The sequence below is a fragment of the Struthio camelus genome, chromosome 2 (assembly GCF_040807025.1).
Source record: "Struthio camelus isolate bStrCam1 chromosome 2, bStrCam1.hap1, whole genome shotgun sequence".
NCBI lineage: Eukaryota > Metazoa > Chordata > Aves > Struthioniformes > Struthionidae > Struthio > Struthio camelus.
The window spans coordinates 51,523,177-51,538,445 of record NC_090943.1 but is presented as its reverse complement, the minus strand read 5'-3'; the positions used below and the strand labels follow the sequence as shown (position 1 = coordinate 51,538,445).

The following is a 15,269-nucleotide window of genomic DNA, read 5'->3' as shown; positions in this document are numbered from 1 at the left end:
AATTACTGTGAAACTGTGGCTTGTATCTGTTTCTTTTGATTGTTAAAGTAACACACAGGCTCTGCAGAATTTCTATTAAAGTTGTGCCCTGCTTCCAATAAATATGACTTTAGTAGCTAATAAGATACTGTTTAAAAAAAAGCATATAGCTTTTGAAGGGTGCTTATACCTCTGTGTTAGAGTTTTCCTTGCAGAAATCAGTGAATGTTATGGACATGGATGTGTCAGCTTTATGTAATATACTTGGTTTTCTAAAAAGTTTTTGACAGAGTTGTGCACCAAAGTCTCTTAAAATCTAGCAGTGGACCTTCCTTCTTATCCTGTGATAGATCAACTTGTTTTAACTAGTTGAAATACAGTAAGTGGACAATAGAGATCAATTTTAAGATTTTTAGGTATATTAAGAGTGGTACCTTACAAGGATCTGTGTTGCAAGATCTGCTATTTATAAATAATCTGGAAAACAGAATGAATAGTGAGGTGACAGAACTGGCTGATGACACTAAGTTACTCAGAGTAGTGAAAACTAAAACTGACAGAAGAGTTGCAGAAGGCTTTCAAGACATTGGGTGAAAGTACAATAAAATGACATGCAGTTCAATACTGAGAAATGTCAAGTGATGCACACAGGAAAAATCATTCTAACTATGCATGCATTGTGTCGGGCTCTAAACAGCTTACTACTGTTCTAGAGATCTTTTAGCATAATTTTTCTATGAAAATGTTAGCTTTATACTCAGTAGTGATCAGAAAGACAACTAGATTATTAGAAACGACTGGTAAAAGGTTGGAGAAAGAAGCAGAAAACATCACTATGCCACTGTTAGTCTATAGTGCACCCAGGCCTTGAATACTGAATACAGTCCTGGTCCTTTACTCTCAAGGAGGATGAAGCTGAATGAGGAAAAAAATGCAGCTCAGTGATGCAAGGAGAGACTGAATAGAAAAGAACTTCAGCTTGGAAGCAAGAGACTGAGAATATGAATTTATGAAGGGCATGGAAAAGATGAATTTGAAATAATTATTCATGATTTTTGTAGAATGAGAATGAGGCAGTATCTAATAACTAGATAGATACTTTGAAATAAACAAAGGAAGTGTTTATTCATACTTTTCATACTGCATGATTGGAATATGGAATTCAGTGGCATAGGTATTGCTCATGCTTAAAGTATAAGCGTGTTAAAGATAGGTTTGTTCAAATATATGAGAGAAGGCTAGTAAGCATTATTAAATGCAAAAATACGCATACATCTTCAGTTTAGGAAGTTCGTAAACTTAGGATTGCTAGAAATTGGTGTTGCTTTATGCTTGATTTATTTCTTCTACTCTTTTATTGCTACTCCTTTCCTAATGTCAGAAACCAGATTACCATGTTTGATCTACGCTTTTGTTTTTTCCAGTACGTATGTATGTACTGAGATAATCCTTTTTTTTTGTACTGAGATGATACTGAGAGATGTGACTGTAATGTGTATAGAAGATTCCGTTATTTGTTTGCTAGCTTGGGTGCTGCTAACAGCACAGCCTTTAAATGTCATCATCACAAAATTATTACAATGGTAGCTTTGTGCAGTAGGGATTCATCGTGAACTGGACATCAGGCTATTTAGTGGGTGGAAGAAACCCATACTGGTATAGCTATGATCATATCAGTATTCAAACAGTCTAATCTGTTCAGGCTTAAAGAGGATGATTTCCTACTGTTTTTTATAAATCAACTTAGCGGTAAAGAAGGAAATAAAAATATCTGAACACCTTCACACATACATGAGATCTGATTCCAAGTAGATGTCAGTAGTCATTTAAAAGAAGAAAAAAGGAATCTTTGTCTGAGTATTCTACTGTTTGTTTCAGGATCTCTCAAAAATACTAACTGTGCTTCTGTATATGAAACTTACAGAAACGTATGTACTGCACAGGTGAATCTATTAAAATTCTTTTCATGTGCTAAAAACAATACTATTATATTTTCCATTCATACAGTCCAATTTATTGCACTTCAGTAATCATTTGATTAGTTCATATCCTGTTTTCAAATTTGTGTACACATTAGTAAAAAACAAAAACAAACAAAAAAACAGTGACCCAAATGGCACGAAGAGAAAAACAAGCTTGCAGAGTTAGGAAATATCCATTTTAAAATTCATGTACAATTTTAATAGTTCCTTCTTCCTTGTACATGTGCATTCTGGTACACTCTTGCATCACGAAATATTTTTCCATAAGATTAGCGCTTCGTTTAGTTGAGCTCCGCTCTACTACCAAACTGACATGAGGCAAATACCTGTGATGGAGAATTTCGTACTAAGTAGTCTGTTTGTCAAAACTGAGAATTGTGTCAGAACAAGCTACTAAAATTACTTAAGACCTAAAGAATGTGCTTTACAATGAGAGTTTAAATTTATTTAGCTCTAAAAACAGACTTCTGAATAGCTTAACTACATTCTCTGATGTGGAAAGACTATTGTTTATAGTAGATGAAAATGAAAAGATCTAAGTTTTGGAAAACTGAAGTTGCGTCATACCATTGAATACTGCCATCTTAATCAGTGACAGTCTGAACTGATGCTGATGATAAGTGATTCTTCACATTCTGAGTCCCTGCCTTGCTTCAGACAGTTAAGAGCTGCTTTTTGCCTTGTTTCTCTCTTGCAGCTTTAATTTACCCTTTAAATGTGCCTCATCATTTGAGAAGTATTGCAATGGGTTATACTGTTTTTTTGACTGAAACACTTTGTGTATGTGCATTTTTTTTAATCCTACCTTACAGGTTTGTTGTGAATGATATACTACCATTTGTAAAGCAGTTTAGGAACCTCTGCTGCAGGAGCTATTGGAGTATAATGTAGTTTTATTATTGAACTTACTACATGTAAACTGAAAAGGCCATGAAATATTTCAAAATGAAAAAGTGCTGAGTACTAAATTGAATAATTATACATTACTGAATGATATGCTTTGTTTAAATGATGCCTAGAAGAGTAGTAGTTTAGTGCTGCTCCCTAATTTATTTTTAATCAGTTTAGAACTCTCCTTCCGTTCTCTCCAAAATAAATATATGAAATATCTAAAGTGGTATTTAACAGACAGTAAGAAGTCCATATTTAGATTATATCCTTCTTCCTTCCTAATTTTTTGTTATTTGTGATATGATCTTGAGTTGGGAAAAACTCTGAGGTGGTTCTGCTCAGGCTTTTTTTCTTATAGTGAAATCCTCAAAGATGGCTAAAAAGGTTTCTAAACTGAAAAAGCAGGTTTTACTAAGGTATTAAGTACAGTCCTTTTAAAGTTGAAAGAAAAATGATTAGGCAGTGACAAAATAGAAATGAAAAAGGGTTCGCTTCCTGCTACTAGCTCCTGAAATCTGGAAGCTTAACCCCCTAAGCATAGTCAGTTTGTTCTCACTCCAGAGAATCTCCTCCTCTGTCTGATCCAGTGACTGATCCAGCCACACACACAGGACCATGGCATAATCAGCCCATGCCAAGCAAAACAGATAGGTCTGTCATGCTCATCTTACTAAACAGCAAGATCTGTAGTTTAAGAACTTGTTTCTTGTATATATAGATAGTAATATGCTCCCTTATGTTACTTGCCAAATTCAACTAAAATTAATGAAGTTGGAGAAACAGAATATAATAAACTACTCTATTATGCTAATGAATGTTTGACCACTTTCTTTTTTTTTTTTTTTTTAAGAATTCTTTGTAATCCCGTAACTGAAGCATACATAGCAAGGCAAGATTATTTACTGCTGTGAGTTCTAAATGAATTGCCTTCCCCATCCATGCTCATACTTCTTCATGCTGATGTCATTTTGCGCCACCTGCATCTGTATACTTTGAAGATATCTTGAGTGTGTGGTGTGTTTCTAAACCAGTCAGCAAGGAGAAAGATTCCATCAGAAAATCCAGTATAGCACAGCGTCAATATTGCTTGGGGGGTGCGTACAAGTAGAATGCCTCCTGAAGGAACAGAATGATATTAAAATATGTGGAGAACAACCTGCAGGTGGAAGAACTGTCATTTTGAAGAAAAAAGATCTGCAAAGTAGGGGAGACTGGCTGTCCTGAAATCCTCAGGAAGTGTTCTTTATTTTTGGTCTAAAGCCTGTCCTAGAAAAAAGATCAAGTCCAAGTTATCAAAATAAATAGTTTGAAATTATATTCAAATACAAAGATATCATTTTAATTTTTTACGTAATTGTGTTATGTTCTGTTTCTCCCCCTGTACTCAGATCTCTAGAGTATGTCCTAACTAAATTATATTTTATCAATGGCTTATGACTTAGCAATTTATTCTCTTAGTAGAGAGAATGCTTCTAATATGGTATTTTTGTAATATTAAATGCATAAAACTGAGTTAGTTTCTGATTTGCTGTAAGTTGACTTCAGATGGAGCTAAGCTGATTATTGCTATGGCAGATGATTAATCTGTAACTCAGTACACTCATGGATAATAGAGGAGCCTGGATATTCTGTTTTCATAATTCAAATCTTCAGCCTATACATTTAAATTTTAATGGAAGTCTGTGTACTACCAGAATGGCAGAAGCTAATGTTTCATCAAGACTGTCTACTAAGCTGAAAGATACTTCATTAGTGGTAGTAAGTGGTAGTAAGTCTTCCGTGATATATTTCAACTGTTTACAGGTTTGTTTCAGAAGGATGTTTCTTCCTAACCTTATTTGATGATTAGTTTATGGATCAAAACATGAAGATTAATAGACTAATATTCCTTTTTTCTTAATAGCTTACCTCTGCAGTGAATTCTATATTTTAAATTAAAATTCACTCTTAATGAACTGTATCAAAATTGTGAACTATTGTTTCTGTTTAAGTGCATTACTATCCGTAACTTTATGCAAGCTTACCAGAGAAAATTGAACTTGATGGCTTTATAAGTGTGATCAGGGATGAATTTCCATGATTGTTCATCCCTTTGGTTAAGGTCTATAGCAGTGGAATAAATGTAGATGATAATATACATCAGTTCTATTTTTCCCCTGTGAATAATCTAGGCTAAATCTTTCTGATTCTCTATTTTAGGTTGAAGATTGTATCCTCCCTCCATTAGTTTCCTTGGTCCGCAGTCAAAATGGTAAGTATGTGGCTACATCAACTACAGTTTCCATGAATTCCACATTTTGTTTTAATTAGACTTCAGTTTGGTCACGTTCTTGGCACCTTTATTTTCAAGTGGAATGGAGACTCTTCAGCTTGCGGTTGCTCTCAGAAACCACATCACTGCTTGTAAGCCACGAGGTCATGGCTGAGGAGAAAGAGGAGAGCCTCAACTCAAACAGCAAGCTTCTGTCTCTCATTAGAGACTCATTGCTGCCTCAGTAAGTATAATATTGCTGCTCTAGTGGTAATAACTTTTGATACTCAATCCATTTTGACAGTATATTTGTTTTAAATACCCTTTATTTTTGAATGGCAAAATGAAAAGAGAAATAGTAATAAACTACTGTCAGAGTTTTCTGCCCAGCATCTCTTTCCTAGGTTTATTCAGTACTTGATCATACATAACACAAACACAACTTCTGTGGGACATTGCTTTGCATCTTAGTGATTCTGTGCCTCTGGAGGGTTCTTGGAATGAAATGAGTTTCCCCTAGAATTTGGGCTGTGATTTAGATACCTCCTCTTTGCTCAGCTAATAAAGTCAGAACATTCTAACAGCAACATTTTTTCCTCTATTTTGGATATTATGCCCTCCTGGAAGACATTCTGAAATCATATGGAATAGCATGCTAACTTTTAAGAAAGGGAAGTACAGGCTGGATTAGTCCTCTATGGACCACCTAGGGGTTATTGTCTCTAAGTCGTATTCCTTTGCCTGCTGCCCCAAGCAGCAGAAAATCCTATAGTAGATTTGAGGAAGCTACAGCCTGTGGGCCAGATGTAGCCTGAACTTCACTTGTATGGCTTATGGTCACATGAGGCCTGTCATTTCAAAATTACTTGCAGGTGAGCATAAATGCTGCTCTGTATGTTATGCATATGCCTACTGTGAGCTGACACCATATGTCAGTAGAAGGAAAGAAAGCATACATACAGCATGAGTGTAGTTAAGATGAGCCCTCATTTATCTTTTGCATTATTCAAGGATAATGTTACAGTGTATTTTAATGTGTGGTCCTTAGAAGTTAGTAACTGTAAATACTTAGCCGCCCTAAGTAAAGAAAATGTCCTCCACCCCTACATTAAGTAAATGGTAGAAGGGTGGAGGAGTGGCTGTTGGCTTATGATCAGAAGTACAGTGCCTCCCCAGAAATGAGACTGTCTCTCTTGCCAATTGCCTAATGTTCTTAAAATCTGAGGACCAAAGTTCTGTCCATGCAAGATGTGTAATCTTAACTCTTCTCTATGGAAGAGAGCGGGGCGGAACACTGAGAGACCTAGAGAGAAGCTTAGTTCCACACATTTCTTCACACTTATCTTTTCACTGAAGAACATGGAATATATCAATGTGAATTAAAATTGAAGCTGGAAACAGGATTCAAAAAGAGAATATATGCATTATTAAAACCTATCAGGTGCTTTTGTTCAGATAAGGGAAGAGACCTGGAGTAGAGAGAGACAAGTTCTGTCCTTGCTTTGAAACTTGATTGATTTAACCCCTTGAAGATGTGTCTGTGTTATACCATGTTTCTCACTGAACTGAGAGAGGAGTCATGCTAACTCCAAACTAGAAGGGAAATGGCCAATGTGGTGCTCTAAGCTAATTAGCTCGCGTGAGTGGCAGGACTTTTTGGTTCTGATTGGGTATGATTCTACTTTTGGGACTTCAGCTGCTATCTTTACATGGATTGTGTTGTAAATGTGTAACAGAAGGGACTTGTGGTAGCTCAGGATCTTGATACCTGTCTTGGTTTAAATATTTCCTGAATCAGTTCTTTTGTTTCATCAGTAGAGATGATGATACTTGTATTTGCAAAGCACTTTAGTATTTCTTCATTTGAGATAGTTTCAAAGTTTATGATAACTGGAATATATTAGAACTTGGTATAAACAGAATTTTCCTCTAACTTAGGAGCAGGGAAAGAATATATAAATCTTCTAGTGACTTGGAAAGAGTTAACCAGTGTGAGAACATTTAGTACATTGATTGAACCTGTAGGCTGAGCCACTCTTCCTAAATATGCTCAGCTGTGGCAAGTAGCTAATCAATGAAAGAAGGCACAGATGAAACAAAAAGCAGAAGAGGAGTTCAGGGTTTTCTGCCAAGAAGAAAATTCAGAGAAAAGACCAAAAGAGAAAGTCAGAAACTCACTTTTGACTCAAAGCTTTCAAAGCTCAGCTTTGAGAAAACTTGAAAAGAAGCTAAGAAAAGAATGGAACGGTTTCTTTGAATGTCAAAAAAGACAGGGAAGGTAAGTTTTATTCAGCAGCGTTCCTGGTATGGATCAGAAAGTATCAACGGGAGCTAGGAACGAGTTCTTATGTACACCCTACAGTTCTCAAAACAGGCTTTATCTGAATATATAGGGGGGCTGGCCTACACCTAGACAGAAAAGAAGTCTTAGGACTTTGTGTAGCCTGCAGCTAAGTATAACATAAAGCACCAAGAAGTAAGAATTACCACTAACTGAGACAGAAAGTAGAGTGACAAACTAGCCTGCATTTGGAGGCTGAGGAAGTATTTGTTATTTAGTCTTCTATTGTTGGAGGAAGGATAGGACAGAATATGATGCAGCTTGAGTTACAAGACGAGAGAAGGGATGAAATGGCTGTTTGTATATGGCAATCTGTGTAGCAAAACAGGTATTTCAAACCCTTTTAATCCTGCTTTTTAAGAACTGAGAGTTGTTGAGTGTGGAAGAGATGGGTGTAATACATGATGATCTAAGGAAGATTCTAACTGAACTCATTTGTGTGTATGTTTCATACCTATAAATATTTTCCTCAAGTTGATTTATTTAAATGTGAAACTGACTTGGGAAATGCAATTTTGGTCACTATGCATGAAATGTAAATGGGCCCCTCTGAGACAAAGGTAGGAAAAGTTGTTACTGCTTTTGTCTCATCTTCTGCATCATTTACAAAAGTGGTAATTCCATTAACTTTCTGATCTACAAATACACAGATATTTAACTTTCTCACAGGATTTTGATTAAATGAAATAGCGTAATTTCAGTTCATTTCACTGAAAGATTGTTTTCCTGAGCATTTGGTAACCAAAATGAAACTTTCAGCTACAGAAAAAGAGTATGTTCCAAACATTTTCTGTTGCATAGAAACTGAACTGTCCAGATTTTTTCATCAGAAATTCAAACATCAGCTCTATTTCATTTATTTATTAATTTCTCAAATGAAAAAAAAAAAATCTCATTTTTACATTCTCCTTTTGCTAGTTCTGGCTCAAATTTTAAGTGATGAAATATAATTAGGAATATTACGTAGTTTGCCGTTACTAGACTGCCAGGCCAGTTCTGTAAGAACAAAATCCTGCATGCTTCAGAAAGCAGTAGATAAAATGTTTAGTCTTTTTTAACTGCTTAAGAGAGTTAGTATCCTAAAATCTTTAGGTCTTCTCATCACTGCCGTTTATGGAAAAGATTGATGAAATAACTCCTTGCAGTGTAGTATCTGGAGTTTACTGAAACCTTTTTGCTCTGTCTAAAACTGTTGATACTAAATTAGTTTGTGTTTTGAAGTGACAGGAAAATCACTGGATCAACACAGTCATTTTAGTAATGACTCTAAAGCAAGGAGTTTTTTCCCTTTCCAGAAGATGCATAGGTTCATAGCTCCTTTTGGCTTTTATTCATACAAATATTTGTATTACTGGCTATGAAAATAACATTCATTTTAGTAATTTGTGTTTTCTCTTGTGGTATCTGGTTTAATGGATCACTGCACCTTTGCTTAGAAATACCCTTTACTAATATTATCTTTGGGGGGAAAAAAGGAGTTTCGGGTAAAAGGAAATAAAGTAAGTAACTCTTTGTAGTGGACCTCATTTAGGGAAGATAGTGATGTGCTTATAATTAGAAGGAAAAAAGTATGTTGCCAGTGCCACGTTTTTAACTTAGTATGGCCAAATCATTAAATATTAGGAATTATAATTTTGGAGAGATAAATCCTTGTCTTATGAGCTGATGACTTCTGGCAGCTAAGTCATTTTAAAAGAACTTTGCTTGCCTCAAAAGTTGTAGTTGTGGATTCTGCAGAAAATGTTTGTGAATAGTTCCATTATGTTTAGGAGGAGTATGTATTGCTCACATGTAGGGCTTGCAGGATCAGGATTTAATAATGTGTTATGATATTTTCTCCTTTTATGCAGAAAGGGGTTTCTTAATCACAAATGAGAAAAAGAGTTTCCTTTCAGGAATTGGAATATATTATTTGTAAAGGAGAAACTTTAATCACTGAAGATGTGAAGCCAACATTGAGCTCTAATTGGTTAATAATTTAGATTCTCTGGTGCGTTAGTGATTTGCGGCTCTAGGACAGCATGTTCAAGTGAATATGCAGTAGCAGTGACACATTGCTTGTAGGCTGTGGGCCCACGTGCGTGTTAGTCTCTATGAAGGAACTTCTGTCAGCTACGTCAAGAATCTCTGGAGCTGTAAGCACTACCCTCCTGTTCTTAGCGTTATCCAGATTGGAGACTTTGCTAGAAAGTATCAAATCTCCTTTTGTACCTAGGTTCCTTCATGTGCAAACTAGAGCGCTGAGGTGTAGTGATGAGGGAAAGATGATGGTGAGGAGAAGGGATCCTCATCCCACTGAAGAGCTAGCCGCACAGTAGAGTACGTATCAACACCCAAGTGGTGGAAGGTGATCCAGGAAGGTTTCCCAGGGATCCTTGCTAGGCATGTCAAGATGCAAAGTAAATTTTTGGTGATTTGCATGGGGTTCTCCCCTGATCAGAAGTCAAAAGACAAAATTAAAAAAAACATGCTTTGGAAGCATTTTGGTGCACAAAACGTGCCTACCACATTTTCCTCCAAATCATGTTTTTCCTTTTTACAAACCAAGGGATTTATGTTTCCAGTTCTGTTACTTCTGTCTGTGTGGAATAGCACTACTTGTAATAAAAATGATATTTTGACATGAATGAATCTGTCTTTTTTTTTTTTTATGCTTACCTCTTCTTTCTCTTTTTCCATCATTGTATCCTATTGTCCTCCAGGTATACTTTGATTTAAGTAATTAAAATATAAGCAGCCCTGTTTGTTGCTTGGGCATTATTTGAATGTTGGAAGCAACAGCAGGTCCGTGTTAGTTTTCAGCGGCCTATTTTCCCTTACCAAAATTTCAATGAGGTGAAAAATATTTTGGAATATTTATAGATATTTTTCTTGTAGTTTTATTTTAAATTCACTCACGCTGAATAAACATTGATTTGAAGTATTTTTGTATTGTTCAGTTCCACGTTACTTGGAGGGTGGAAGAATGGTGCATTTAAAGCAATTTTTAAAAATTTGAAATGAAACATAAAACTTAACACAAGTATTTTTGTCCAATTTAATTATTTTACTTATACTAAGTAAACAAAATATAGAGCTCAATGGCATAAGTCAGTTTCCAGTCTTTCTGAGCTCCCATTACATCATCTGCGTAATATTATTTTGAGGCTTAATAAATAAAACAGATTTTTTGTATTTCTCCTTGCCTCTTAAACATACGTATGTATTACTGCTGTGTTCTTTTATTAGTATTACTTTTGAATTAATCTGATGCTGTTTTTTAAATACTATTTCTAAATAAGTTTTGTTTATTGCTTTGCACAGTTCCAAACAATATTGCATTTCCATTGTGTATGCTATGGTATTTGGAAAGGATGTGTTTTTAGTATCTTCAACTTACTAACACCATCTCTTGATTTTTCTTTTTTCTTTTTCCTTTTTTTTTTCCCCCCCTTTCCCTCTGTTGCAGGTATGAGCACATTCTTATGGCTCCTGATCCAGTACCAGCGTATGCTCTGAAACTGTTAGTGGCCCTGACGGAACAGAGCCCTGCATCTGTCAGGTGATAGAACCACACGTGCTATGTTCAGTATTCTCTTTATTTCAGTTTAGTTCTCTTCGTTTCTGTTTAATTTTTTCGTTGGGAGTTAACAGTAACATAGATCTAAGTGCTGTTCAAACTGGTGGGATAGTGAGGAGATTTAGCAAATGAAAATAAGGCTCATTTGCTTTGCAGAGTATTTATTGCAGAACACACCTTCAGAACTCTTGTGCCATCTTTAGATGGCCATAGTTATTTTATGTTTTTTACCGCTAATATTTCATTGGGCTAACTCCATGTTAAGCATTTAACTTTTTTTTATATTTGCAATGATAATTTTAATATTAAAACATTACCTAAACTGTTGTCCTACGAAGCATATTTATACTACAATAAAGGTGATGTGTGTGTGTTAAGCACTCAATTAACTTTGAGTTGTACCATCTCTCTGCAAATATGGCTGGCTAGCCTTTTAATGTATATTTGAGTGTTTGGTATACAGTATGGTATATTCAGTATATTCAAACTTTTTTTTGTTTGTTTTTAGTTTAGTATCTCTTTCCTGTTGTTCCACATAAATTCAGGATACCTGTAGTCACCTGTAGTCAGGCTGTGGTAGACAAAAAGTGACACAGAACTTAAACTGCGTTTAAGTTGCAGTTTAGCTGCAACTGGAGCTAATAGGGAAGCACATCTCACACGTGTGTTGTGTGCACACACAGCTATTCCTTTCCCCTAATCGTTGCCCAAGTCATAATGCTAAAAAATGTAAGTGAAAATCAGGTTGTTCTTGCACTCACTGCTGTCTGTTGGTGTTTCTCACAGTGTTATGGCTAAGGAGTCACTGCATACCAGACTATCTTGCTTTGATTGATCAAAATGAACGCAGGATAGAAAACATATCAACAAGGAAATTCAATTTATTTCCCACTATTTTTATAATAAAAAATGAGGACATTCTCTCTTCATCTTCTGTAGTGCTACTGTGAGCAGTGCTTTCATATTCTAAGTAGATTAAAAATAAACTAGAAAATTGAGGAGTTTGAGATTTTGGACAGTTTAAATACAGTAAGGGTAGTACTTAATAGTATTTTTATTGTATATAATATGTTTATGCCATTGCAGGATTATCTGTATTATGCAAACATAGTATAATTTTCTCTTTTCAGAATAAATCTACTGAGATCCTAATTCTTTAAGAATTTTGATAAACTATTTCTGTAACTGGAGCACCGGGTATTATGATAGCACTCTTTCTCTGCCTAATGAATTCTCTTTATTTGAAGAATTGCGTGTGTTTGCCTGTGTGCTTAATGTAGCTAGATTGGGGATGCAGACTCACCATCATAATCTGCTTATAGCAGACAGTAATTTCTTTTTCTTAACATTGTTAAGAGCAACTTTGGATATTTATGAGCTATCAGTAATTTTAAATACCAGTATATTTGGTACTGTTATTTAAGGATAGACTGCTAGATTCTGGGTGCTAAGACATCTGTATTGTCCTATTTCTAACATGTCTTACTGGCCCCCTTCATTTACTTTCACAAAAGAATTTGTTTGGCTGGATTTCTGAAGGAACAAAGCTTATGCGGTTCTGCTGGTCTGTCGTCTTCTTGGTCCTTTGGCTTCCCAACAATTTTTGAGGCATTGGCTAATTTCAACTCAAGTTCAACAGATGGTTAGATAGTTGAAAGGTAAACAATATCTTTCACAAAGGCTAGTGAACTGTTAGTTAAAGGAGCGAAACCAGATAACTGCTATCGCACTTGATTCTGTTTTGGCTTGGTGGCTAATTAGTCATGGAGCTCAGAATTGCTCACAGCATATGCTCTCTTTTGCCTCTCCAGTTGGGAACATGGGAAAAATCTTCAATTTTTATGATTGAGAGAAAATAGGTGACATTGCACACACATCCTTTGAGTCTAGACTGCATTAAATTTTTTCCTTGTGGGAAAAACTCTATATGATCCTAGCGATGAGGGACACTTCTCACTAGGTCTCTGTTGTTTGTCCAAGTTTGTTTCATCCATAGTGCATGGCTTTCTAGGATGAACGCTTTTCTCCTGTGACTTAGATAACTATAACAAAGGAAAAACGGTGGTAATAACCATTTTGCCATTTTACAATCTGTTTAAATTAATATTTAGCTCATTGCTTCCACATCTTTCAAAAATAGCACTCATTATTAACCTTACTTTAAAGTAGCAAAGAATGAATGGCAGGAGGATGAGGTCTCCCATGTTTTAGTTTGTACCAGATGGTAGCTTCTTCTTGGACATGTCCTAGTAATGCTTTTTTCTGCCTATCTGTCTATCTTTTCTTTAATCTTACCATTTTTCATGTGTCTCTTGCCTTCCCTTTTTTTTTTATTCTTCCCTTCTCCTCATGTTCCTCTCAATAGAGATATCAACATTTTAGAAATTCATACTTTAGAATTTGAAAAGGGAAATACGGACTCAATCCTTAATCTTTTCTTTGTCTCTTTTTTTTTTTTTCCATGGCTAATTCCATAAATCAGCTAGCTAATTGTAATACCAGAGGAAAAACATTCAATTTTTTTCTATTTCTTGATGCTTCTTTTTGTTTTGTATTACAGCTAATTTGTTCTATTTGGCAGCAACAGATACTCAAAAATTATTATATTTTAATGTCTTAGAAGCTTATGGTAAAATACTGCTAATGCACTATATGTATTTTAAATGCCTTAAATAACTAACAATGGATTTGTGAGACTTTTCTTCCCTTTAAAATGAATATCTTGGCTCTTCCTCTGTGCATGCCTGCCAATTCTATCCTTCAGAATAATTTCTGTTTGTCTGGTTTAGGATGTCTGTAGTACCCCAGATTTTTCCCTTGCCCTCAATCTTTTCTTGAAAGTTAATATTCTTTAACATCATACTTGCTGTTTGTCAAATCTCCGCTCTGAAAGCGGTTTTAGAGAGGTGGGTACGTACTGCAGTTAACAGTTTGGCTATTTTGTTCTTGAGTTCCTTTTGAGCTCTTGGGTGAATGCCATCTGACTCTGGTGATTTGTCACTGTTCATTTTGTAGATTTATTCTATAACTTCCTTTCCTGACACCTCAATTTGAGGCAGATCATCTGATACATTCCCTACAAAGAGAAGTGCTGCTCTTAGAACCTCCCCAAACTTACTTATGATAAAAATGGATACACGTCTGCTTGTTTTTTCCATTGGGAACTTATAAGGGGGACCCTTATAGCATGACCAGGCCTTACAAAAAGATTTAAGCACTTAAAGAGAGATTTTTGCAGAATTTACATATTTGCATATATTTGTTTATTTAAAAATACATAAATATCATTAGGGCAGAGCTGGACTCAAAATCTCCCTTTATCAGATGATGAGCAAAAAAGTTAGGAGACAGGAGGCTGGGGCTGAAGAAAGAGGTTGGAGCCTTTTAAGCAGAAGCAGGGGTTGAACCTGGGTCTTTTTTACATTTGGCAACCATTTAAAAAAAAAAAAAAACAAACAACATCACCCTTAAATCAAAAAGTAGCCATTGCCTGACACCCTGAAACCGGAATGCGTACTGATATATAAACCTGGAGGAAAGGACCATTTTAAGCTTTCAGTGATTTGTCTTGACTGGATCAGCCAGATCCCTGCACAGTGTTCTGATTATTGTGAATCCTATTTTAGGCACTTATTCTCCAAATATATCATACAAAGATACTTTTTCTTTTTAATTCCTCATGCAAATCCAACTCAAAATGCTTCTATTCCCAACTTATTTCTCTACATAACTATGACTTTGGGATAGCAGACCATTAAAAATCGTAGAAGAGAATAAATTAAATAGATCTTTGTTTTATTAACAAGTTTGGGAATTTCATATTCTTCCCAGAAGATGGTGGTGGTCCTAGTGGTGCCAGGTATGACTGGATTTAGGAAGTTGTCTATATGTGTGGTTTTCTTTTTGTTTGTTGGTTTGTTTTTTTTTTTTTAAGGAAATCTTCAGAGGTCTGAAAGATAAACTTATTACTGTAATACTGGATGATGGAACTCTACCTGGTCAGAATCTTATTAAATAAATATAGATAAGGTTATTTTGTAGCTATATAATAATGTATTTAAATTATTTTAAAAGCTGCTTATTTTAAAGAAGCTTCGTGTTTACCTGTATTTTTTTCAGCTCGGGACAGAGTTGTTCTTGTATCTTCTTACTTTCAGTAACAGAATTTGAGTTTGGATTTGTAGCAAGTTCTAAAATACGTTCCAATCTCTTCCTTAGAGACGCTGCGTAGAAAGAACAGCAATGATCACACATGCGAGCATTGCA

At 35.4% G+C, this 15,269-nt stretch overlaps 1 protein-coding gene across 2 annotated transcripts in view; it reads left to right on the top strand.

Annotated features, from left to right (window-relative positions):
- Positions 1-15,269, top strand: part of ULK4 (unc-51 like kinase 4) — a 257,771-nt gene that overhangs the window by 97,483 nt on the left and 145,019 nt on the right. For both annotated transcript variants that reach the window (XM_068935673.1, XM_068935672.1), the window contains exons 29-31: positions 5,052-5,103; positions 5,203-5,347; positions 10,893-10,985. In XM_068935673.1, coding sequence (XP_068791774.1) covers positions 5,052-5,103; positions 5,203-5,347; positions 10,893-10,985 — 290 coding nt within the window. The remainder of the gene's footprint in view (positions 1-5,051; positions 5,104-5,202; positions 5,348-10,892; positions 10,986-15,269) is intronic.